General features: G+C 35.3%; 1 protein-coding gene across 2 annotated transcripts in view; it reads right to left on the reverse strand.

Moving 5' to 3' along the window:
* The window catches only part of DOCK4 (dedicator of cytokinesis 4), a gene marked incomplete at both ends in the record, with an annotated part of 237,507 nt that overhangs the window by 23,808 nt on the left and 187,526 nt on the right, over positions 1 to 26,173 (reverse strand). The window contains 12 exons of one of the 2 annotated variants that reach the window (XM_079536115.1): positions 1,186 to 1,290; positions 2,444 to 2,530; positions 3,649 to 3,797; positions 5,905 to 5,998; positions 9,100 to 9,160; positions 10,660 to 10,755; positions 10,929 to 10,955; positions 16,144 to 16,229; positions 17,772 to 17,920; positions 20,520 to 20,578; positions 21,191 to 21,291; positions 22,062 to 22,137. In XM_079536115.1, the coding sequence (XP_079392241.1) occupies positions 1,186 to 1,290; positions 2,444 to 2,530; positions 3,649 to 3,797; positions 5,905 to 5,998; positions 9,100 to 9,160; positions 10,660 to 10,755; positions 10,929 to 10,955; positions 16,144 to 16,229; positions 17,772 to 17,920; positions 20,520 to 20,578; positions 21,191 to 21,291; positions 22,062 to 22,137 (1,090 nt within the window). The remainder of the gene's footprint in view (positions 1 to 1,185; positions 1,291 to 2,443; positions 2,531 to 3,648; positions 3,798 to 5,904; positions 5,999 to 9,099; positions 9,161 to 10,659; positions 10,756 to 10,928; positions 10,956 to 16,143; positions 16,230 to 17,771; positions 17,921 to 20,519; positions 20,579 to 21,190; positions 21,292 to 22,061; positions 22,138 to 26,173) is intronic. The other variant, XM_079536116.1, reaches the window with a different exon arrangement.

The following is a 26,173-nucleotide window of genomic DNA, read 5'->3' on the forward strand; positions in this document are numbered from 1 at the left end:
AAAAAAAGTGCAAACTGCTCAAATTGCTTTCCCTCCAAAAATTGAATCTAATGTAGTTAAGTTTTGAGGTGCTCCTTGTTGGTGCAGGAAGCATAAATATGTGCTTTAGTAGTGTCATGTATGTTTAACTTGGAAAATGCATCAGTACTTTCTGTGCAGATGTATAAGCAGTGAAAGACTTACAGGTCTGAAAATACAGCACTCCTGTACAGACTTTTTCCAGTACTTTTACTGTATTGGTTGAAGCAGTTTTTAGGAACATCAGACATTATATCCTTTCTAATTAACAATTTCAAATTGGTTTCTCCGGAAGATATATACAGACAACAACAAAAACTATGCCCACAAGACTGTTGTTCTATAAGGATTTAAATGGCTATGTTCATTCTATATTTACAATTTGCAATTTGCAACTTTCCCAGACACAAAGAAAAATTTGGCTTTTTAGGCCTCCTCTACACAGAGGTGGTTCCATCATCACTTATTTGAATTACTACAGAAAGGGGAGCTTGGATTATGACTGCAGTGGCTCCACAAATAAGATGGATTCTGTTCTCTTCCCAAGGTGACAGTCAGTGCAGCTAAACCACTGCAGACTGTGGAAGAGGGGAACAGAATAACAAAAATAAAATTTTCAGGGGCACTTTGGTAGCTTCAGAATCTAAGATTAATGTTCAAGAGTAACTTCATATATCTTGTCAGCTTTACTATACTAATAAACAATGGAAGTCAGCATGCTGAATTTCCAACTCACTTTAAAAAGTGAGATTGAGAATGTAATTCCTTCAGTGCTGAGTTACTGATTGTCCAACTGCCAAATGACACTTCTTTGGATAGCTGCCACCAGCAGAAACAGAACAATAGGAATAGGCTACCATGAAAAGAAGACAGTGATCAGTGGAATACTTCAGGTGCATGGTTTCCAACACAAACTAAAATCTTAAGCCTATGTGGGACTCTAGAAGCCTATCATTTGTCTTTCTGTTAGATAAAACCTTTTCTTGCCCCTGATAACATGAGGATATCATATTTACCACAGAGAATTCCCTGCTTCTCATAGAACTTATATGGTATATGGTATATGGTATATGCTGGTATGATCAAATTCTCAGGTAGAGAAAGTAATTATGAAAAACATCACAAGTGCCAGAATTACTCAATTTGGTTAATTTTCAATTCACTTACTCTCAAGAAGAATGGAAACTTTTTCCCATAAAATCCAACTCTGAAAAACTCTGGCTCCAAACGCTGTTGATCCATAATTTTATCATACAAAGATGCTTCCATCATCTGATTGAGATTGAAAAGAAATGCAATTAGTGTTCTTTGAAAACATATTTTTACCTTAAGCTGTCACGAAACACAAGGTGTTTTGATGCACTGCTCTGGAGTACTGCAATTGCAGTGTACCTCTGAGTAAAAGTAAGGAGCCATATTCAAAACAGTCATGTTCAAATCATACCAGTTTCCAATGATTTCAGTGTCTAACATGAGTTTCTAGAAAAGTCTCATGATAGTAACTATATCACTTTTATCAATATATCCCATTTTTATTTTACATAAAACATTAGCACAAAGTCATCTTTATGTCAAAGTCTTTTTTTTGTAATTATGAGATTTCACAAAAAAATTCCCTGTTCATTTTTTTTTTAATGCTCTGGAAAAAAAAGCATTAAGCCCATTTCAGCTCATGTAAAAAGCTATTTAATGTGTATGTGATATCTGCTGAGTTTATACTTCTATGAGAAATCCCCTAGTCCTCCTAGTCCTCCTTTTTGGGTTAAAACTTAGGTGGCACAGATATAGTAGAAAGATACCTACTAATGCAAGCACAGAACTCGTTAAGTACAATTAATTAAATGTGCATAAAGAAATTATTTTGTTAATATGATGACAGTCATTTTTTTGTTCTTGCCTACAGCATTCTGCCATTGAATTGTCTAAATATATATACAAAGTAAAGCAGATCATAAGGAGTGTTATAGTCATTGTATTATGACTGTGTCATAAAAGACTCCTTTTGTTTATATGAATTAAGCAGATCATATTTTTATGCAATATATAGATTAGCAAAGTTGTATGTTACTTGTTGCAAACTGTTTGTTTCCAATTACAACTGCAAAGATATTAACTAAGGACTGCATAGAGCACATTCCTTGGACAAACAATAGGAAATAACTGCACTGATAGATACAATATTTTTGCATGAGCATGCGTACAAAGGGAGCGCTGTACAGGTACAAACACTACAAGATCACTTCTTCTTACACACTTCAGCTTACACTTCTTTTTATAATCTGTTACAGAAAACAAGTACAAGCTTTAAAAAAAAAGTGTTTTCAAATGGAACAGTGGCAAACTTAGGTTTCCAGGTAACATTTTACATTCCAAACGAAAAAAGCTTTTTGATCTATGATTGATGAAAAGTACTTAGGTACATTACCCTCATCTTGCTAAGGTTTCTGTAGTCATAGTAGCTCTCATACTGTTCAGCAATTTTCCTGCATAAAATAATGCCATTTTCCCAACACTGCAAGCAAGTAAAAGATGTTTAGTAATTTCACAACTGTTTGACAATTCATGACTTATTCATGAAGTCTGTTCTTTCTACACCAGGTCATACTTCCAGTATGGAAATGAAAATAACTGAACATATTGTTCATTAGACATACAAATAGCTGTTAATACTGATGAATTATTTGTTGGATCTGTTTGGAGACTTATTTAATATATGATTCTTACAGGACAATCACTGCACAAGATATAAGTAATCATCTATTTGATAATACTTTTACGACTGATTCACTGACTCAAACGGATACGAACTTCACATTTTAAAATCTTAAATTTCAAAAATCTGTTCCTCTTAACATATCCTCCTTAATTTTTCTTGTTTGGAATATTTTATTGCACAATATGATTAAAACTATAAACTGATCAGAGAATTTTCTGGGAAAAAAACAATCATCAACATCACTTCAAAAGCATTTCCAAGGCTTATACTGCCTATATTATCATATACCTATACTATAGGTATTATATAATATATATCATACTACCTATGCAAAATTGCACTGAATTGCCTGTTCATCCCTGAGATAAATAATCACACAAAGGGTATACAAAATTTTAAACTACAGGATAATTGCTCTTGCATAATTCAGAATAAGCATTCTCAGAGATGACAATGAACTGTGACCTCCCCAAAATGTTCTCCTTTTAGAGATTCTGCAGTTGATATTCAAAGTGACACACTGCAATTTAGGAGATGCAAACAGATCTTATAATCCAGGCGCTTGGAATGTTATTCCTCACTTGGTCACTCAGTGAATTGTATAAGGTTCTTTTGCTGTAGGCCTCATTTTCACCACCTTTAAAATGGGGAGAAATTATAACATCTTTTACAAAGTCCTTCGATACTTGCAAAGAGATCTGCTACACAAGTGGAAATTATTCTCATATTTAAGTGTGGGAGATTTCTAGGATACAAAAAGAATTAGAAGGAACCTACTGTGTCGCTAAGTAACTGCTTAATCAGGCAGTGACAAATACTTCCCCTCTGTATTAGAAAATGCAAAACTAGAAGTAAGTCATGGGGTGAATTAACTATCCTTTCTAGATTTACTCAGTAAAATAGGACTATTTTACCTTTCCCCTATCAAAGTTTTGAATGATAGTCAGATGGAGATACTCTTTTCGTTGCCATTCTGTTTGCATGGGGTAGTTCAGAAATTCTCTCAGGGGCCGATCAGACCACTCCAACAGCTCATCGTAAAGCAGGAGTGTGTAGGCAGCCTCTGCAAGACAAATTACACCACAATGCATATGAACACCAAGCAAACAAGACACAGAGAAGGTGCATGATAATGTGAATACTCTTACTGAGATACACCTTTTTGAAGGAAAACTGTATTGTGATGTATTTGAAGTAATAAAACCAATGGTAGTGTTGATTTTTGGACATTCTTAAGCTGCCCACTGGACTTCTTTTACTGCAGATTTAGTAACAGACCTCATATATGCTGAGGTAGGTGAACTTGCCCAAGTCAACTGTATCCTACTTCTGACTCTTCTGTGTACATTCCTCTAAGTCAGATGATGTTTGCCAGGCTATACAGAGACTTTTTTTCTAATAGTGTTCCTCTTATTTATCTAGCCTAATAACATGTGTATGAAAAGCCATCACTGCAGAAGATGTTTGTGGGAAAGTGCGCTTTGAATCCAAGTGTCATAAAATGCTAAGTATGATGTAAAGCAATGCTGCATTACAACATGTATGTGGAAGGGAGACCACTTGAAGTTGCACAGTCCGTCTTAATTTTGACATCACACAGCTTTCAGGCTGCTTGGCTAGTAATGTATATTTTCCAAGTTTCAAGCTACAATTTTGTAGTAAAAACATGCAGCATGTTTACATAACAAGAAAATATCCATGAAGTTGGTAACAATTGTTCAAAATGGAAAGAAAAACAGCAGAGCATAAATAGATGTCAGGATAGCTTATTGTGACCCTTCCTTTCTCACCTGACATCAAGTTCTTAGCCAGGATTTTTATTTTCTAAAAAAAGGACTTTTTTATTCACAGAGAATTAAGATCTATTAGAAGCTGTCCTGTAAATAGACTTCTTTTCTTTTTCAGTCAATTCACAAAAGATCTGTATGTTGCCACTGATTGATAAGCAACGCAATGGACTACATAAGTCTATTTTCAAGTGGAAAGACTGCTTCTAACCATGGGTTGAGCCAATTCTTCCTTAAGTCTCTCAAAGCAAAAAATCTTGGAGTCATGGAATCTACCATGGAAAAGAATGCAGACACTAATAATAGATACACAGGAAATATAACAAAGTCCTGCAGAAAAATTTTAAACAAAATACCATTAATACTAGAATTATAATTAGAATATTAGAATTAGGATGACAAAACAAAATGAAAAGGTTGATATCACTGCTGAAAGTAAATTGGATGCATATTTGCAGTCGATTTCTAAAGGGAACACAGCATTGCTTAAAGAGTTGCTAACATCTGTTATGTAAGATCAGGAAATTAATAATTTGGCAAAAAAGCCAGCTGGGACAAAGATAGTAGTGCTTGATAATCAAAACTCTCTTGTGATTCACTACTGCCAGGTCACATGTGGAAATGAAAGTCCTCTCCTTAATATACCCAGCAATTTAGTTTAGACTTTAAAGCCATGAATAGCAAATGTAAAAATTCCAAGCTAAGGACCTTTCCTATGGATCCTAGGAAATTCACTACCAGTATGTACCCATAGCCTGTTTACTAGTGCCCACTAGCCAAAAAGCTACTTTTAAGAAAGCAAACAATCTGCAGAGATTCTGAAGACGTGAAGATGCTGTTGTAATCACTGGGAAATGGACAGAGGTATTGCAAGGTCACTTGAGTATTTTGGCACCCAAAGGCTGTTTCATTTAAAGAGATACTGATTTTATTCGTTTCAGCTATTCTTCATAACAGTCACTCAGATGAAGTGCCCCTTTTATTGTACAATTAACAATATGCGCTTATCTTCTTATTTTTCCATTTAAATGATAATGGTCAGCACCGGTGGTAAATTCACGTTGAAAAATACTGGGCAATAGTACTGCAAATGTGATATGCAAAGATTCACACTACCAAACTGATTCACATAAACCTCATCTTTACTCCTCTTGGCTGAAGAAATACTCATGACATACATTGCTAGTGTGCATCAACAGTCATTGTTTCAACAAACAGAAAGTAGCAGAGTTGTAGGGCTGAAAGGAAGACTCACAACTCTTAGAGAGACTAATTGAGCAAGAAAACTCAGCCTGAGTTTGCATATTGTGCACTGCACATAACTTGGAAGGTCTGCAAATCACATCTAGTCCTAGGTACTTTTTCTAGTTTGCATTTCGTTACCTGTAAAGTTTTGTGCTTTCAGATGTAGGTCATAGAGCTTATGAATATAGCGAATATACATCTCTTCTTTGTTCAGTTCAGTCTTGTAAAAATTCTGTAATAAAATTGAATTTCATAATGAAATGTAGTAGATATTAAATATATCTATCACATACAAAAGATATTCAATATAATGTTTAGTTCCATTATACATTTGGTAGACCAGTCAATATGCTCTTTTAAATTTTATTTTTATTTTTTATTTTTTAAATAAAGAAAAAATGTGACAGAACTGAAATCTGATGTTTCTTTCCCTATAAATACTAACCCAGCCCAAAAATACACCCATCTACACTTACTTAGAATATTTAGCATCTTGCTGAAAGCTCCTTGTTGGTTTTAAAATGCTGACAGTGCTCTAACTTTTGGAGTATTTTAACAAAATATCTACTGCCTAATATGTCTGCTCTTCATTTTGTCATAGTGAAATAGCAGAAGGACGTTAGAACACTGCAAAGAACTGTCTGGTACCGTAAGTAGCATAATGCCAAATGAAAACTTGCTTTCTTCAGCCCTGACTGAAGAACTGAATGCTGGGAACTGAATACATAAATACTGAATCACAATTGCAATACTTAAAGTTGCACACTAAGGTAATATTCAGGACAAAATTTCTCTAGCTGGAGATTTCTGGATGAGTAACTTCTGTTTTCTGTATTTTGGATAAAATATGGGATGCAACATCAAAACTTTTATTTCAAAACATTCAGTATTTGCAAACGCTAAAATCAAATATAAAAAGGTTATAAGAAGAGGAGCACAAGTCTTGCACCATCCACAAATGTTCCATGTAGTCACTATGGGCATGCCTTGTAGCTACATTTAATGCAGGATGATATACTTTGGTTAACAAAAATGTACAGAACAATCTAGCACTGTTTCTCCTTAGCAATGAATTATTTCTGTTCTATTATTCAAAACTCTTAATATATGAACTCTAAGCAAGTAGCCAAAATGTTTCTCTTATTGGAAAGTATTCTTATTGTGTGACAGTTTCCTACATTGAAATATTAACAAAGAGAAGATTGGGAGAAACATTAAAATAGTATAACGAAAATACTATTGAGCTTTTTTAAAAAAGATAAACTAACTTCATAAAATGACTTTTAGGTCAACATATGCTTTCACAGTACAAAGATTTCCCTTTTCCTCCTGTAATGTGTAGAGCTAAAGGCTCCAGGACTTGTCACAACTTTAAACTGTACACACCAACAGGTTCTCTGAGGCTCAGCACTGGCAAAGTCCAATAGGTCTATCAGGTAGACCACACCAAGACAACCCTGTCACAGCTCAGATCTGTCATGCGAATATACTGATAAAGGCTCTGCATTTTTTCAACAATTTTGAGACACAACGAAAAATAGAGAAAGCCTTCATAAGGGGACATAATATAAAAAGCAGACGTCCTTAATTAATAAGAACAGCAAACAGGCCACATTCTACTCTACGATATCATGTAACTGGAATGTTACATGAACAAACAATGCTAATGTGAAACCTGTCTCTGATGATCCAAAGAGTGGAGAGAATGGGAAAAAAAATCCAATGTTTTCCTTTCATCTAAGTTACTGATACTTGTACCTCTGCATATTTCATGATGTAGCATAATTCTAGTTAGTTTGATAACTTTGTTAACTTGTTCAATTCTACTTCCCAGAAGAACAGCATGTACCTGCATGGCAAAACATAAACATTTGCTTTTCAAGCCAATCAATCCTCTCATCTTTGGAAATCAGAATACTTCTGAAGTGTTAATGAAAAATGAAGTATTGCTTCTTTCTCTATATTTAAAATAATTTCAGGATTATATATTCCTTTAATCATTTGCATGGACAAAACAAATGTTGAGGTGACAAACAGTTCATTGATCATATGGACAACTAAATGCCTTAAATTGTGTGTGCTATTTTCGTAATCAAACTTTACTTTTCAAAATTTGGTATTGGTTGTTTCTCAAGTGGGCAAACAGTAACAAAATGTGTCTGAAAATTATTAGGGTAGAAAATCTTCCTTAACCTGTACAAGTTATAGAAAATCCTATTAAAAAGTATAATGGTGTTTAGGGGAATGGGGGGAGTGGGTTTAAATGCTTGAATTTTGTTTTTGTTAAAATCTTGTATGATTTACTAATAAGAGTTTTAAAAGTCCTTACTGGTAGAATGAAAATAATCCAGGTACTTTACAGAGTTCAAATCATGCCAGAGGTCTGATAGGAAGCCAGCTGCTCTACGGCTGTGTAGTAAACATTTTCCATATTAGGAGAGTACCATTTCCCTGCTGAAGAAATCCTTTATTCTCTCATGTATAACTGCTATTTAGAAGTGCTACCAAATTGTTTTGCTGACGTCAAAAATGCAGAATTATGAGTCAACTTATTCTGTTTTTTTTCCATGGCTAAAAATATAGCTTTCCAAAACAAACATCATGAAAATGGAAAATTTCCAAGGTTAACAGAAATCAACAAACTTGTCAGTAGAAATTGGCCTAGAACAAAAATGCATCTCATAAACAAAAATGAAATATTTTTCATAATACAGATTGACACTGATGGTTGGTTACATGACAGGAAGAAGTCTCGAGAAGCATTCTGGGCTGAACCAGCTATTAGAAAGACAGGAAACTGGAGAAATGTCAGTTTCATTGGGTTTTGGGGAAATGGAAAGGTTTGTTTCTGTCTGAGAACTTGGAGACCAATTACGTTTAGAAAATACTTTGACAAAATTTACCTAGGAAGAAGGGAAAAAAAAACGAATGAAGCAGTATTAGAGATCTCTCAGAATCCAACTATACAAAGGAAACTACTGTATCAAAGGAAACTACTGTATCAATTTCATCCTGAAAAAAATGATCAGCAATACTAATCACAGAATAGCTTGGGTTGGAAGGGACCTTAAAGATCATTTCATTCCAGCTCTCCTGCCATAGGCAGGGTTGCCCATCACAGGATCAGGCTACTCAGGACCCCATCCAACCAGGGGATGCCTCCAGGGATGGAGCATCCACAGCTTTGCCAGGCAGCCTGTGGCAATGCTTCACCACCATTCTGTCAACTAAAACTGCATCAAGAAACAGGCTATTTCCCATTCAAATATATGACTGTATAATTGAAAGTGCTTAACTGTAATCAAAAAGGGCAAGAAAAATTATTATACAAACCAAAAGGCTAACAGTGCAGCCAATTTTTTTGCCATCCACTTCTCCCATTTTCATGCAATCCCTAAAACAAAAGGAACAAAGTTTAGCCTTTTCACAACACAAAGCACCACCTGTCATTCACTTCCTACATGAATCCTGGAGATTCATTTGGTTTCCTCACACCTTGATCTCAAACTGTGGCAGCAGAAGCCAGCAAGGCAGTTCTGCTCCCCTATGGCTCTCAGGCACTCATTCACAGTCCTGCACTGCTGCCTATAGAATTCTCAGGAAGTGAAACATGTTAGGCAGCATGTTTTGATGGATTACATTTAGCCATCTCAGTCAGACCACCACAGTCCAGCACAAACATTTATGTTGGCACAAGGAACACTGTGACAGGAGTGAGGGGATGAATCTATTTTCTTCACAGACAGTGTAAACCTAAAGTGGTTCCTCTGTGAAAAAGCAGAATGATACTGACCTCCTCTTTAGAATGCTCATTTTCAATTCCTCGTAGCACTCTATAACCAGTATCATTCATTATTTGGTGAGGGAACACACCTGATTCCCAGCCAAAATTTAAAATGGAACCATGAAGATTTTGATTAGTCAACAAAGATTAGTGCCAGTACAACCATACTGGGGTAAAAAAGTAACAAACAGGCACAACTGTGCAGTCACTAAAATAAATTTTACATGACTTTAAAACATTCTTGCACATGAACTAAACAATTGTATTTCTCTTACAACCACTTGCATAAACAGTTGTTCTGAAAGTTGCTGGATTCACAGCCCTGGAGGTTGTAATCCAACTGATCCCTGAGAAGGAACAGCACTCATTTATTCCTCCCTGAGGAGGAAAAACACTTCTAGATGTTAAGAGTTTGTTGTTGTTGTTGTTTTTTCTATTGACGAAACAGCTTTATTTTCTTTATTCTCAAACTGTTATTGAAGATAGCAGAAATCAGGTCTCACCATATCTCCCCTGCAGAATTGGATAAAAACCAAACCCTTAGGCTCTAGAAGGTACTGCAACTTGCCAATGAAGAGGACTAAGCTGTAGTCTTAAGTTTCTTCACGGACTTCACAAAGGACTGAGAAAATCACTTGCAGTCTCCTACCCACAAGGAGCAGGATACGTCTCTTCTCTCCCTTTCATTTTTTGGTGTGGTAAAGTCAGATGCAAGCTTCTCACCGAGAGATCATTGTTTCTGTATACATACTTAGTGTGCCAGCTGACACTACTACTAGGCGTGATTGACATAGTGATAAGAATTTACATATTCTGTATGACAGCTGTCAGGTGATTAGCATTGAACTTAGTGACTTCAGACAGACTTGAATCACTAACCTACTGCTGAAAGTTCCTATATTCCAGATAAAAAACTGATGCAAGCAACTGGATTTTCATATCATGTGAAGGATTCTCAGTTTTCAGACATGTGCAATTTGTGAGTTGACTAAGTAGCTGCTGCCAGAGATCCTAAGTTGATATGTCCATGTATAGTCACTATTTGTACAAGATCCCAGTGCTTGTCTCCAAACATTTTTAAGATGACAACCTTACTGAAGGATAATCACCTGTAGTCCAGTAACCTTTCCATGAGGCGAGTCACTGTAGCAATTAATGAAACACCACTTTCTCTCCATGTTTCCCGCTCAATTTTCTTCAGCAGACTGAAAAAAAACAAGAAGCCAGAACAATTTTATTATTTAACTGTCACTATGACAACCACTCTGCTTTTAGCAGTACCTGAATACCTTAGCAACAACTTTGATACTTTGGTTTAGTTTGTTTTTTCTTTCACAAACACCCTCCCAAGAAGCACAATTTGCAAACAATGTCTTACCTAGGATAAGGACCAAAAAGTGGAATTCTAGTCCAGGAAGCATTGACAAAACAAATGATTTTTAAATTAGCTGCATCAGGTTAAAATATATCAAATACTGAATTTTCAGAAATATATTAATACGCCAAAGATTGAACAAAGCTTTCACATAAAATTCATATATTAACTCATGCCAATACTTCACAAAATTCTCTTTTCACAAAGAAATTCTCTAGATGTATTTAGAAAAGAACATGTACCTGCTCAGTAAACCTTTTTAGTAGAACCTCAACTTTTTAAACAAAGATTTTTCCTCCTCACTTCTCTTATATTTTGGCATACATTAAATTTAAGAATGAGAAAAGTATTTTAAAAAGATCATTCCCCATCACACTTAGTATTTCCTTCTGAGAACAAATCATTATTACACATAAAATTCAAATTAGCTTAAACTGCTGTAAGATTCTTAATTAAAACCCATGTTGAGCTGAATTCTTATATGAATATGAATACAAATTATGGATTGAAGCAAAAAGAAATGTTACTGTAAATGAAGCTGTTAGTAAAATTGTACTTAATATATCTGCTAAATATCTCTGATTTTCTCCAAGTTTATCAAATATTAATCATTTGTGCATGGATTTTCAACATTTCTTCTCTGTTTAGGGATGAACAAGGAAATATTTATCCACATAGTTGTTAATTCTCTGCTTTGGCACAGTACCTCAGAAGGCTAACATGCCAATGGAGATATTATGGCAGTCTCCCTGAAAACGCACTCAGGTATGGTTTCCATTGAAGCCTCTGAAAAACTGCTACATCTGTATACTCAGGGCTCTTTAGCGAGCTGCTAACAGCATTTCCAAACCTCCTGTCTGCAGTGGGCAAGCTGTCAGCTCCACTGACCTTCATCTATACTGAACATGTTCAGTCCCATAAAACTCCTACATCCAAATTTCATTGAACACACAGCAGCGCCCAATAACTCCTACATGCCAACTGCAGCAACTATGCTCTCTACTTCTGTTCAGTTCCTGTATACAGAAGGATGTCACCGATGCAATTCTGCAAGCTATTTTGACCTAAAAGCTGTGCTGTGCTGGAGGAAACACTCACCTCCATTCTGCATCCTGATATCAATCTTAGTTTCACCACTTCTTTTTAGGGGGCAATGAGACGTCTTCCCCTCACATTCAAAGACTGGCTACCTGTCATTGCTAGGAGAGAGATGATAAAGCTGTCCCTATAAAGAGATGCTGAAGCACTATGGCATCTCTGCTTTCCATAGACTAACTTAATTTGCCTTTAAACCCCTGATGTTTCCTTTCAGTACAAGTTTTTGTGTCTAACAAAAGAACAGCCTGTTACATTAATAAGCACTGATTACTGCACTGACTTTTCCTTTCTATTGCTTTTCAACTCTATATTAAAAAGGAACATTTCAACCTAAATTCACCAAAATAATTACAGTTCCTGTGAAAATTCAGTAGATGTCTGAGCTCTCTTTTAAAACAGATGAGTTCAGTCTATACTTGAGTTACGTATGTTCATTATAAATGTATTGGCATATTTGTTATAAATACACAATTTCTACAAATGGGTGGTGAAGACCCATCGAAATACTTATTCACACTGACATGAACATTGTAAGTGGACAATTTTGTATCTTGCCTTCTGATGCATGCCTCCCACTCTCCACCATACATCTTTCAACACAGTGCACAGAAAAAAAAAACATTCAGAACAAAAGAGCTACTCAAATAAATTTCTTGGCTTCCTCATGGCAATATCCAAAAAGAATGTGACATAAGTGACTCGCTCAAGTTAAGCATTCTTTCCTACTAACACCTTGTGTTTGAAAATAGACACACACTTTTCTAACATCTCTCTTCTATTTGACCCTCTTGCTGAATCTATTTGCTTTCTAAATGCAACCTCTTCTTTGAGTGTAGACATAAACACAGGCAAAATTCTTCTTTTGCCTGTGTTGTGCCTACCTCTATCATACAATTCCTCCACACAAAGTATAGCCAAGATGCTAAATTATACAAGGGAAACAATGCAAACACTGTATCTGGGCTCAACTGAAAATTGGTTTGTTTTTTTTGTTTGTTTGTTTGTTTTTAATCTAGTGTTCTTGAGAATAAGGGTGTGGGGTGCAGACCCAGAGGATCAGAGCTCTCTGGGGAAGAATGCCAAGCTCTGAACCATGTTTAGACTATTTAAGCCATGTGGTAAGTCCCAATATAAGTAGGTTTTATATGTCTTAGCTACAGAGCTATTTAGGCCACTGACTTTAAGACACTTAATTCTAGAATTACATTTAGTCACCAAGATCTCCATCTCGGAGTACAAATTTCTCCAGATATCTCAATTTAGTCAGAGACATCCTCGTTTACTCAGACAAGTCAAAGTCAAACTTTGCTGCAATTCAGAAATGGGAGCGGAGCTTCCCAAACCACAGAATGTTCAAGGTGGACTAAAAGACTCAGTCCAGAGTCTAATGGAACAGGCAGGGCTGAATTCAGTTACACAGTCAGAAGAAGAAATGGAGAAGACTGAAGACAGCATGGGAGAGAAAGCAGTTAACACTTTTTATACAATAGCTTTATGTATAGTGAAATCACCCAAGATCTAACAGAGATAGGTATTAAGTACCAGATTAGCTGGAATCCTAGTTGCAATTACTTCACAGAAAAGCTCAACTACCAATGGAGCCTGTCGTCCCAGGCTTTGTGCTTCAATAATGCAGCCACCTACCCTCCATATCTGAAATGGCTTGTGTAAGGCCAAACTGAAATACAGTTATTGATGTGATAAAGTCCTCTAAGATCATCTAGTCCAACCATGCTGGAAGAGCAGGAACAAGAGGCAAAGAGACATTATTTTATATCTGAGTTGCTCTCCTCAGCATAGCGATGCCCTCTACTGCATCATGAGCTAATCACTGTGTGGTCATGTTCAAGTCACTAGAAAGTCATAAACAGCAGCCATCTTCCTCCCACTTTCACTGTGTGTTTTCATTTGATAATTCCAACACAAGCAGTGAATTGTAAGCATGCAGCATTTTAGAGATGTCCAGAGATGCTTATAATTTGTCTCTGAAAACAGATGACATTCAAAGGAAAGATGAGGGGTGAGGGGGGAAGTTAACGTGGGAGTTGAGAGATTTAAATTCATTTTCTGATTCAGACAAAATAAACAAAAAGCATGACAACAACAGAATGTGTCACACCCACTATAGTTACTACAGTGTATCCAAAGTAGGTGTGTGCATCTTCTTGGCTCCCAACTGTACCTATCAAAACCAACCATCTTCAGACTGATCAAGTAACACTGCAGCACTTGTTTTTCTTAAAGACTCTGTAATCACTGTGGGACTTAGACCTAAAATACTGTTTCACATTTTCTGTGTGCATACCACAGCCCTGTCACTTAAGACTAAACAAGTCTGTTCTCATGCACTATGTGAAGACAGTCTAATATTGCTGAGATTAAATTACCCATGGAAGGAAAGGAAAAAAAAAGGAGAAATCTTGCAGTAACTGACTCCACACAGCCAGCTCCCTAAACTTTCTGGTTTTAATCATTTTCCTTCACCTACCTTGAAACACTGTCATCCTCCATTTTAGATTATTGCCCTCTCCAAGCTCTCCTGTTGAGAGGTGTTAATGTATGGCTCTAATCTAACTCCAATAGAAAACTAATAATAAATAAGTATTTCCAGTTTTCTTGAACTGGAAATAAATTTGAGCAGATACTTTGAAATTTGCCAAGAAGTCTAGTTATAATTCAGTTGAACCAGAACAGAAACAAGTATACTGATGCTGTGAGACATTCTGCAATTTAGATTACTACATCTTTAGCATTTAGACTTTAAAAAAAAAAAAAAAGCTCTCCCAGTTTTTCACCATATCTTGTTTAACTTCCCTCAGTTTCAATGTAATTCAAAAATTTAAAAGAAATTAAGAACTGTATTTTATACTAATATGAATTCTTACAGTTAAGAGTTATTTCAGATACCCTAATGTATTTTGCAAGAGGATGTATTTAGACTTAATTCTATAACCAGACTCTCCCTTAATGACTTATTTTAAAGTTAGAATATTGTCAATACATACTGAAACATTCTTACCTGTTATTATCTTTATTCAGACTATGAAAGATCAATGAATAATTAAAAGAAAGGTTTGCTTTACCACATTGTGCTGTTGTTTATCATCATTCATCCAGTCTCTCTACCCACTTTTGCTTTTGAAATGATATTTAGAAATTTTATATTTTTTCAACTCATCAGCATTGCAGATTATTACGTTTGCAATTCACAATCATTATATGCATTAGACTAACAACAAACCTGGGTTTGGTATTCACAGATCTGAATGTTGTAATTTAAGCAATGACAACAGAGGTAAAAAATAATATTTAATGAAGAAGGAATGGTTAATAAGCCACATAAACAAAAATATTGTGTGCTGAACAGCATTAAAGAATGCACAGTTTGGAATCTTGAAGAGGAATAATACATGTCCTATTATAACACACCAGAAATGAGTGAAATCTTCCACTTAGGGGGAATAGAGTTCTAAGAAACAGCAAAGAAGACAGAGTTCAGTTAGTTATTTTTCACTCTGTGACAATCATTTATTTCTATCAATGGGATAACTTATGGGGAACCTTAGGAACTTCAGCACTATAGCTTTAGCTATTGGATTTCAGGCACATTGTTTATTAAAATATATTAAATGTTTAACAAGAAGTTGTGGAAGAAAATAAAATATAATACTATCAAAATAAATAAAATTCTATACATCAATCAAGAAATCAACAAGTGAAATTACACAGATAAGTACAATAAAAATTGTACTGGCAATAAAGAAATATTAATTAAACACCATTTTGTTGAATTCTCATGCCTAGTTTTCAAAATGTCCCATTTGTGCACTACCTGTACTCTATGCAATTATAAAACATTTCTTGCTTTTCGGAATTTAAAACTAGAAGTCAGAGAATGTTCTGTGATATAACAGATTTAGCCTTTCCCAATTATGGCTTTACACAAGAAGTACAGCCAGACTTTACAGATGACATACACCACTATAAAATGTTTTTATTCCTCATATTTTCAGCAAAAAAATTCACAACTGTTCTAAGCATTACTTTCCTACACTGATATTAGCATCTAATACAGCTAATGGAACTGAATGAACCACTGTAAAATAAACACATTACTCACATACTGTTGAAGAGCTCTCGGTACGTTTCGTCACCTTTACCTTCAGACATTAGGCTGTCCAGTTTGTCAATCAATTTTGCTTCCACCTGCAACATATAAGTGTGGTGTAAACAGCTTCTCTTCTCTTTAATGATGATTTTAATAGTAGATATTTATTTTTTTTTTAATGTATGGGACTTTGCTAAATGTATATTTTAGAATTGCTGGTCAATCATGTAAATCTGATAAGTCACTTCATGTCTTTGAAGCTGTTATTCCCAAGATTTGTGGGTTTTTCTCTTTTTTTTGGTGTTTTTTTTTTTTTTTCCTGGAGGGAGGGAGCTAATTTAAATTGAGCAACGTGACTTTAAAACTACAGGCTGAGTAGCATTTGCTGCTGCTAAGGCAGCTATCTATTTATGGAGTCAGACAAAAAGCACACAGCCCAAATAAATTGCCTGAATTCTCACTGTGGGTTGTAAGCACAAGCCATGTTCTTAGAATTCAATAAAAATTTCATCATTTCTAACCTGTATCACACTCTCTACAGACTAATTTTTATAAATGCCTGCATAGTTCAGAACATTTGGAGGCTCAGACTTACTTTCACAATCTTTCTTACCTGCCAGTGTATTCGGCTAGAAATTCAGTTTGCTGGTTTTACATATTAGCTATCAAAGAAGCTTAAAGAGCATCTCAGGTGGCTAATTACTTCAACACATATTTTTAAATGTACTGATTATAAAAAATAGAGGAAGACATGAAGCTAAAATGCAGGCTAATATTTCAAATCTCATTTTTAGCTGTAATATATTAGTAACCACAAATCTAAGGGAGAAACCAAGCTGTTGTCAAGATATTTTATTTGATAATAAATCTATTACAACTTTCATTTAAACCCAAGCAGAAAACAAAGAGGTAGAACAAGTGGATTTTTTTATTCTCACTCCTTGAAAAAAACTCTTCAATTGTTATCTTAATAAAAAGCTTATCTACTGATAGTGAAAAGCTACCCACTTACATCACATGCACTCCTTCATTCTTAATAGTTTTGTGTTTCTGATACAGCTCTTACCCTAAGCATTACGATTGCTTGAGATTAATTCAAATACTTCTGCTTTCCTTCATTCGATGCAGCATGAAGGAGGGCACTGAGAAATAGTTTAAGGCAGTCTGAAAGAAGTGAGTGGGAGCTGTAGGAGCAGATGGCACACTTGGTCGTTCCTTCCTAGCCCGTTAGAAAGGTGTTCAAGCAGCAAGAATACTTGGATCCTTACAGAATAACATTCCTCAAAAACCATCTGATCTTTTTCCATACTAGCCCAAAAGGAAGCTACATGAATGTTATCTGCTACTGTAAATTAGAGACAAAAAACACCACATCAAAATCAGCCTTGTTGAAAAGAAGTGCCATTCTTCACTTTGGCAAGATATAGATTTTATCCTTCCTCTTATAACACTAACATGAAGGCAGAAGTGAATTCACTGCAGAATCTTACTAACCCTGCACACAATCAAAAGGGAAAAAATCCCAGTAATATCTCTTCAACAAATGTAACAACACTATGGCCATCCTCTCTAGACTCAACCACCAATTATTTGGACCAGCACTCTTCAATTCCAGTCCTCTTTTACAGACAGTTTCATACCTGCTTAAAGTTGCCACTTCGCCTTTGCTCCCAGTCCATCATGTCATGGAAAATGGGAATCATTACATTCCTCAGGTCTGGTTGAGGGATCAAAGTCACTTCCAGGAAGGGGCCAATCAATGCTGGAATAAAGTGAAGCTTGTGTTCCCCTAAAATGAAAGTGAAAATGAACTTGAATCATGTGAATTATGAGCTAGCAAACAATGCAAACATTATCTAAAAATTAAAAAACAGAACTCCGAATGTCTTTAGATTTTTACCTAGTGTTCACCAAAGCATGGGCTATTTCTTAAATGCAAAAAGTGAAGGGAAAAGCTGCAGGCAACAGAAGAATGCAAGGCTAGCCAGATTTTATTATGCAATACTGAGGTCAAATGTGATAGCGGGTTACTGTTATCCCAAGTCAGACTTCCAGGAGGAGAACAAAGACGAAGAACTCTGGGCGTTTCACTTTTATCCCAGGAACAGTTCGGTTTCTGTGCTCTGCATTTCTGTGTTTATAAAATGGTTAACTATTTGATATTACCTGTTCATCAAATAGACATAAGTACTTCGATTTTACCTATTCTTAGTTAGTGAGTAAAGGAATGGAAGTGTATGTTGTGACTGCAGCCAAGGGAAAATGTGACTCAGCAGTTCCCAGAACAACTCCCTTAAAAATCGGTGTTAAAACACCTTCGATTAATTCAGCAGAGACTGCAAAAGTAAGTTCTTGTCAGGAAAACTAGGAATGGCATACACTAAAATATGAACATTTAGTTTCAGTTCTCCAGGCTTATGACTTGATCTTCAGAATTGGAGAATTAGAAATTACAATACACTAACAGTCCTAGATAGAAATTCATTTCCATAGCAGCCTATTTTGGGCTATACCAGTGGCCAGTCACACCAGTCTGACACTATTTGGTATTCTGCAAAGGAAAATTACACTCCTCTCTGTTGGACTAATCCTGGGATGCATATCCATATGAAATCAAGGTGACCACACAAAGACCAAGGCTTATGATGAATCTTACTGCCAAAAGAACTGTGTATGTTGACTACCGTAACAGCAATTATATGAAATATCCTGCCTGCGTGATTTAATTAGACACATTATCAGATGAACTTCATGGTGTCCGCAACAGTCCTTGCCCCCTGCTGAAAGACATCACTACTCCCTCCTTCCAATATAGAAGTCGGCAGGTTTCTGTTCAGTAGAAAACAATGTGAGGAAGGAAATGATGCACACTGAGGTTTTATCCAAGTATGAGATCCAAGAGTGCGTTCCGGATATACCAATTTGTAAGTATCTATCATGTATTCAAATAAGCTAGAGTACAGATGCCTTAGAGTGAATAGTTAAGAGTAATTAAAAGTAAATATTTAAAATTAGTAAAATATGCTACATAACGAATGTTAATAATACAAATAAGCAAATACATCTCATTTTCAATACTTCTCTTCCTGGTACAGGCTGAGCAGAAAGTCTAGTTCTATTACAACTACTTATCTTGTCAGGGAAAAGATTTATGGAAATGAGATGATAGATCTCAGTAACCAATGACCTTCATATCTTTCACAAGCCCTTTAATTAATGAAATTAATGAATAATTGAAATATAAACATGATGAGCGTGGTATTCAAAGCTTCTAATTGGTTTTGATACTCTTCCCAAACACTTAATTGCATTTCCCTGAGGCTTACACTTTCAAGCAATTTTCACAGTTACTGCTTATAAATATAAAAATGCTTCTAAGTTTATATCTAAGAATATATTTTTCTCTTGTTGTCCAACGTGTCATTTATGTATCAGTTCCTGATTTGTTTATGCCTTTATGGTTTAGTGGAGCTAGGACTTTGGGGAAGATTTGATGCAAATCCAGCATCTCAAGAGAGTTTCAGAATTAAGAAATATGCATGTTCCTTAAACTGTTTGGCAACAGAACTAAAATTGTGAGCATAATTACACATCCAGGCATAAAAATTCTGCCCAAAATGAGCAGTATTTTCTCTTCTAATTTTCTTTGACAGGTTCCTTTTAGTTCTCTCTGAAGAAACAGGGATATGTTCAATACTGTATCAGTGCTTACAATTGATTTAGCTACAAATGACTAGGGTTTTCTGATACTTGAAACAAGGCTTTATATAACCATAGAATCATAAAGGTTGGAAAAGACCTCTAAGATCATCTAGTCCAACTGTACACCTACCACCAATATTACCAATATATACCCCACTAAACCATGCCCCTTAGTACTACATCTACCCTTTCCTTAAACACCTCTGAAGATGATGATTCCATTACTTCTCTGGGCAACCTGTTCCAATGCCTAACCACTGTTTTGGAAAAGAAATTCTTCCTAATATCCAACCTGAACCTCCACTGGTGCAACTTGCGGCTCTTCTCTCTTGCCCTATCACTTGCTATGCAGGAGGTCAATCCCCATTTCACCACACACCCCCCTTCATTCTCTCCTGAGCCTCCTCTTCCCCAGACTGAAAAATCCCAATTCCCTCAGCTGTTCCTCAGCTCCAGAACCTTTACCAGCTTCATTGCCCTTCTCTGAACATGCTACAGAGCCTTGATGCCTTTTTTGTTGTGAGGGACTGAAAACTGAACACAGCACTTGAGGAGCATTCACCTCAAAGTGAGCACAGTATGGGCAATCCCAACTCCTCTACTACTGGTAACTGTGTTTAATAACTGAAGTAATAATATTTGCTTTTTATTTTTTCGGCTACTGAAAATGTCTTTTAACTCCTTACCTAAATTCTGCCACATGCTGAAGATTTCACATCCCATTGTTACCCGCATGTCACCATATCTAGAATACATTAAAAATAAAGCAAAACAGTGAAAGATCATTTAAGAAAATCAAGTTCCTCTAGCATTCTGTGACATAGTTAAATGAAATGTCTCATTTGTAGCTCATAAAAAAATACTTCAGAAGTGATGATTTCTTCCAAGTTCTTGCTCCTCACATTGTATCCAGCTAAAACTATATTCCTAAAATCCAGTGCATTCACAATATTGTCAAAAGTACTTATTTCTTCTCAAGATTGTATATCAGCAATGCAACTATGAAGCAGAACCTATCTTTCGCAACAATATGCTGTAGCTCACTCAAAATAAATAGTTTTGCACTAACTTAAAGAAACAACTAGCAGAGATACCTGAATGACTCCGTATTAACTAACACATGAACTGGAAATTAGTGGTGGCACTGCTACAACATAGATATTTTGCTCCCATATCTGAATTAATTTAGGCACTTCCATGAACGCTGCTATCATCTCAATACAAAGGGCCAGAATTAAATATCATTCAGGAATTGTTATGTGACTTTCTTGTAGGACTTTTTGCAACCTCCCCTATCTTACATTTTGAGAAGCGCTTGATCTATTACAGTTTTCTAGGCATTGAAAGCAATACTTACTTTTCTAAAACCTTTTTTTTCTTGGAAGGAGTGAACATCTCCAGTTGAAGACATAACTGGTTTATAAAAATTACAGCAAGAAAAAAGTAGGAATCCCATATCTACAATAAGCAGATAGCATTTGGTTATTTTATTTTCTCAATATTGCCATATTGTGACCACTCAAGTTGCAAATTTTCAAATGACATCACTTGAATAATAAATTACTCAAATTATTCTTGATTAAATTTCATTGCACAGAAGTACACTTTTCATCAGCACCAAAATACTCAGCAGAAATAAATCTATTTTACATATTTTACATCTCTTAAATGCAGAAGTTTCAGAGTTGCAGATATTTATGATTATTTTTTACATCTGTGAACCAGAAAAATTTACTTTCTAAGTTTGGAAAACTTAAAAGCTATCACATGGCAGAACTGTCATTTTCTGGCCTGTTCGCCTTTACAGTTTTATTTCCCAGTCTCAACAGATAACAGCTGCAGGCCTCACTGGACAAAGCTAAAGCCAGGCCTTGTTTCTCATGCTGTAAATACAGAAATGTTTGTGAGCATGTTTTTAGAACCATATTGAAACTTCCACATAGAATAAAAACAAACAAAAAAAAAACCTGTAAATAGTCTACTGCAGAGACTAAAATAACAAAATGAAAAATAAACAAATTAAAAAACAAAACAGAACAAAACACAGCACTCCCAATTTTTAGGCCAGTCTTATATTTAAGAAAACATTTAATTTCTGAACATCGGGAGTTGCTGATATAGCAAAAGTTATAGGTGTTCAGATGCTGGACTATCTAATAACAACCAGGCCACTGGACGATGCAGCAGCAGGTGCTATATCTATCTTTTGTTAGACATATTTACTCTACCTTGTAATCAAAGTTTTCATTTAAGAAGTTTTTACGAAGTGCATCTGAAAGGTACAAGACTGTAGTGATGATCACACTGGAACGAAAAGAATAAAAGAAAGTAGCTTTCATTAAGTGGAAATTCATAAGTAATACTCAGAACCAGAATTTTTTTTCAATGAAAAAATAGGTGTACAATGCAGAGTGACATTAAATACTGCATTTTAAAAATATACAAATGCCTGACTGCTAACAGCATTTGTTGAAAGAAAACCAGAACATCAAGAAAAGGAATGGGTGTTCTATACAGAACAGTATAACTTATCAGAAAGACAAATCATTAATTTTGTTATGCAAATAATGATGATATCACATTGACTGCTAATACATACAGTGATATAAACAGTTGGGCAATTTGCTTTGAACTTTCTTGGTCCTGAAAATACACAGACAGAGATTCTCAGTATAAAATATCCAGTAATTATCACGTGTACAACAGTGACAGTACTGTGGATAAGTCTTTTTAAAGACCATACGTAAATGCACAATTGCATGAATGAGGCCAGAAAGATCTCTTTTCTGACTATTGCAAATGGTTGTACATTGATCATACACTGACATTTCCCTGATTTATACTGCCCTTAGATGAACATGGGCAACCAAAATCTTTTCCTGGTGGCTGTCTCCAGATGTCAATGACAATCTTCTTTACAAGCAAGCAAACAAGATTTACCAAGATGCATGTTTAGGAATCCACAGAATTAGATCATCCTTAAGGATTACTTAGATATATTCGGTTTCAATAAGCGAACCTTTAAGCTGACCTGCTGCATTCATGACTACTGACTCGTTTGGTGAAATCAAAAATCCATATAAGCCAATCTTTTTCAAAGCAGTCAGCAGTGGATGCTTATGGGAGAGGAAAAAAATTAACACCGAACAATCTTGTCACTGTCTCACTCTTGTAGCTCACCACAGTCAACGGTTTAAAGACCTCTTGCAAAAAAAGATTACATCTGCAGTATTTCATGTAATTGCTATCTGTTGAATGTTAATACATTCAAAAATTCTTTTAATGTTTATCAACCTGTATCCTGTTGCAATATTAAAATTTGTTTCCCTTTCCACTCTTCATACTTCATTTCTCATTTTTTCAATGAATTTAAGACTAAATGTGTCTTACTAAATACAGTAACAACAATATATATATATATATTTAAGGATATATTTTCAGCTTCACAACAGTGAGCAGTTATACATTAACCAACACATCTAGGAGATAAATCATATTTTTCTTCAGGCATTTTTGAAAGATTTCAATTTTATAAACATAAAATGGCTATACATCACTTAGGTTATCGCTAGCTCAACTGTTCACTTCCATTTCTCAACTTCTAAAATGACTGTCATGCTCTACATTCTGATTTGATGTGTCTGAACACCTGCAAAAATTGAGCCTCAGACTGTAGACCATGGCTCGAGTCTCAGATTTCCTTAGATCTACTTATATTGTTCAAAGGTAATCTCCATACATACTATTTTTTCAGCATGCACATTGTATCTTAGCTTTTCTGTCCAAGTAGCCTTCCACGTTTAGTGCTCATTTACAGTTTATCCCACTCTTACAGCAACAGGGAATTATACTGTACATCACTTCCTGTTGCGGCATGGAAGACAAAGCAAAATGTTAGCAAAATGTTAACATAATCAAAGCTAAGAATGAATGCATGGTAACAAAAACAATCACCTCATCTTGTTACCGTGCATGATTTAATTCACATCCCACGTGTTTCACAAAATGAAAATAGTTTGTGCATTTCAGGAAGATGTTCTGGTGAACAGGTCAGTACAATTTCAACCTACAGTGCAAAGTAATCTCCGAAAAATGGTATACGTGACAAAATAACAAAATATCCCCAGAAACACAATCATACTGCCAAGTTTATAGTACACAGAAGTATTTCTATCCTTTCTTGCCACATTCACATGGCAGATGAAACTAAGGAGTCTTAAATACTAACTTAAGAGTCTAAAATCTGCTTAAATTCATAAGAGAAATAATTAGAGTAGAAATTTTAACTGTAATTTTTAGGAGACTTTCTCAGAATTTTCCTGAGATATCGGAATAACTGCAATGCAAGTGTTTGTTGCTATAGGCAACATAGCTCCACTTTGCTTTGTTAACCAGAGATATCATATGGATTGGGTGATAAAATGTAGGCCTGCAGAGTGAGAGTGCATCTGTAGTAGATTAAACAAACAAAAACAGCACAGAACAATGATGGCAATTTTCTGACCCACAAACTGAATTAACTCAAGCTACTAAAATCAGGAAGGACAGAAAATATTGCTATGCATTGCAAAGCATATGGATCCTCTCCCCCCCAAAAACAAACAAGCAAAAAAAAAAAAAAAAAAAAAAAAAAAAAAAAAAAAAAAAAAGAAAGAAAAGAAAGAAAAGAAAGAAAAGAAAAAAATAGATTCTATAAAGAAAAGAATTAAAAAATGCACAAATTAGGGACAGCAACCTGAGATCAGATGAACAGCTGAGTGATCCAGTACAATATTCACATTCCAAGTTGCTCTCCAGCCAACAATTTCAAAATAGCACACACTTATTTAAAATCTAATTGAATATCTATCGAGAAAACATTGAGCTTGAGACAAACTTTCCTTTCTTCCTGCCACAAAATTGTTCATTGTTTTACATGAGAAAACACCTGCTTGTAGCTATTACATTATTCAGGGCTCATACATAGAATGCTAACCCAAGGTCTGGTCAGGACACTTCTGTCAGAGCGACTTCTCCACCCAATTATTTCTATAGCAAGATTTTTCAGGAGTCCACAGCAGTCCTTATAAGCTCAAGAACTGGTTTGGCACTTGGACTGTGCTCTGGTAACTTGAATTTGCTTGGGCAGCCAATTGTAGAAAACAAAAGTTTTCTTTTTCCATTCTGGTATGGGGCAAATATGGAACACAGACTTCCCATTTTATCCTTCCCTTTCAAAAATCATTCAAAGCACAGAGATGTTCAAAAAGAAGAAATTGTCTTTCATATTTCATAAATTAACAACATGAACAGAGATTCACTTCCGTGTATACTCCTTCCACTGTATCTATATATCTGTGTGCACACACACTTTGTGACAGACTGAACAGTTCAGATGAATTTTTATGGCTTCAGTTGAAAGCAATTGTTTGTATTACATACAACCAGGAATGCTGTTGGCAACACTGTGTATTACATTCAAGCAAGAATTTTTGTTCAGTGTAGGAGTCTCAAACTCCCACACCATGGGAGCTAACAGGATTCTTCAAAGCAGCCATAATGATGAAACTAATGTTAATTTGTTGTCATGATTCCTTTACTGTGCATTGTTTGAATATTTTAAAATAATAATAGTCTTGTCTTCCAGTTGTCATTGAATTGGATAACCAAAAGGACTTTCTATTTAAAGTCAATATGCCCAACTGTCAGCAGATGTGTTTGTAATTTTATTATAAACAATACATTAGAGTAAATCTTATTCTACAGATCAATGATTTTCTATAATCATATTCATGCATTCATTTTGTATGCTCACGGAATTTGAAGTGAGAATTGGGAGATCTAGCTTCTCTGCCATTCAGGAAAATGCTCTAAGAATATATATTAGTTAATCTCACAGAAATCTTTAAACAAAAACTTCTTCAATAGCAAGGGAACTGAAAAATTCATTCCTTATTACATAATATGTAGGTGCAGTATGTTACAAATATCAGACTTACTCAGCATGTCATAGGAACCTCACTTTCCTTTCTGCTAGCCTTCTCAATTGTTAACAAAACATGGCACATCTGGAGTTTAGCTGAGTCTGTTCAGTGCTCTCAAAAGATGCCAGGCAACTAAAGCATTTGACAAGTGATTCTTCTCCTATACTAAGGGAAAACTAAGGGAATAACCATTACCCCGTTATGTCCAGTGGAGACAGACATTATGAAGGTGTTATGCAAAAGCTTCAATTTTAGTCCAGCCTAACTTACTGCCTAGATTACGTAGAAAGCAGCTCTATTCCATAATGAAACAAATGAAGAAGAAATGAAGATGGTATTTTCTTTAGAATGTATTAAAAACAATTAGTCACTCACCA

The sequence above is a fragment of the Tetrao urogallus genome (assembly GCF_951394365.1).
Source record: "Tetrao urogallus genome assembly, chromosome: 1".
Lineage (NCBI taxonomy): Eukaryota > Metazoa > Chordata > Aves > Galliformes > Phasianidae > Tetrao > Tetrao urogallus.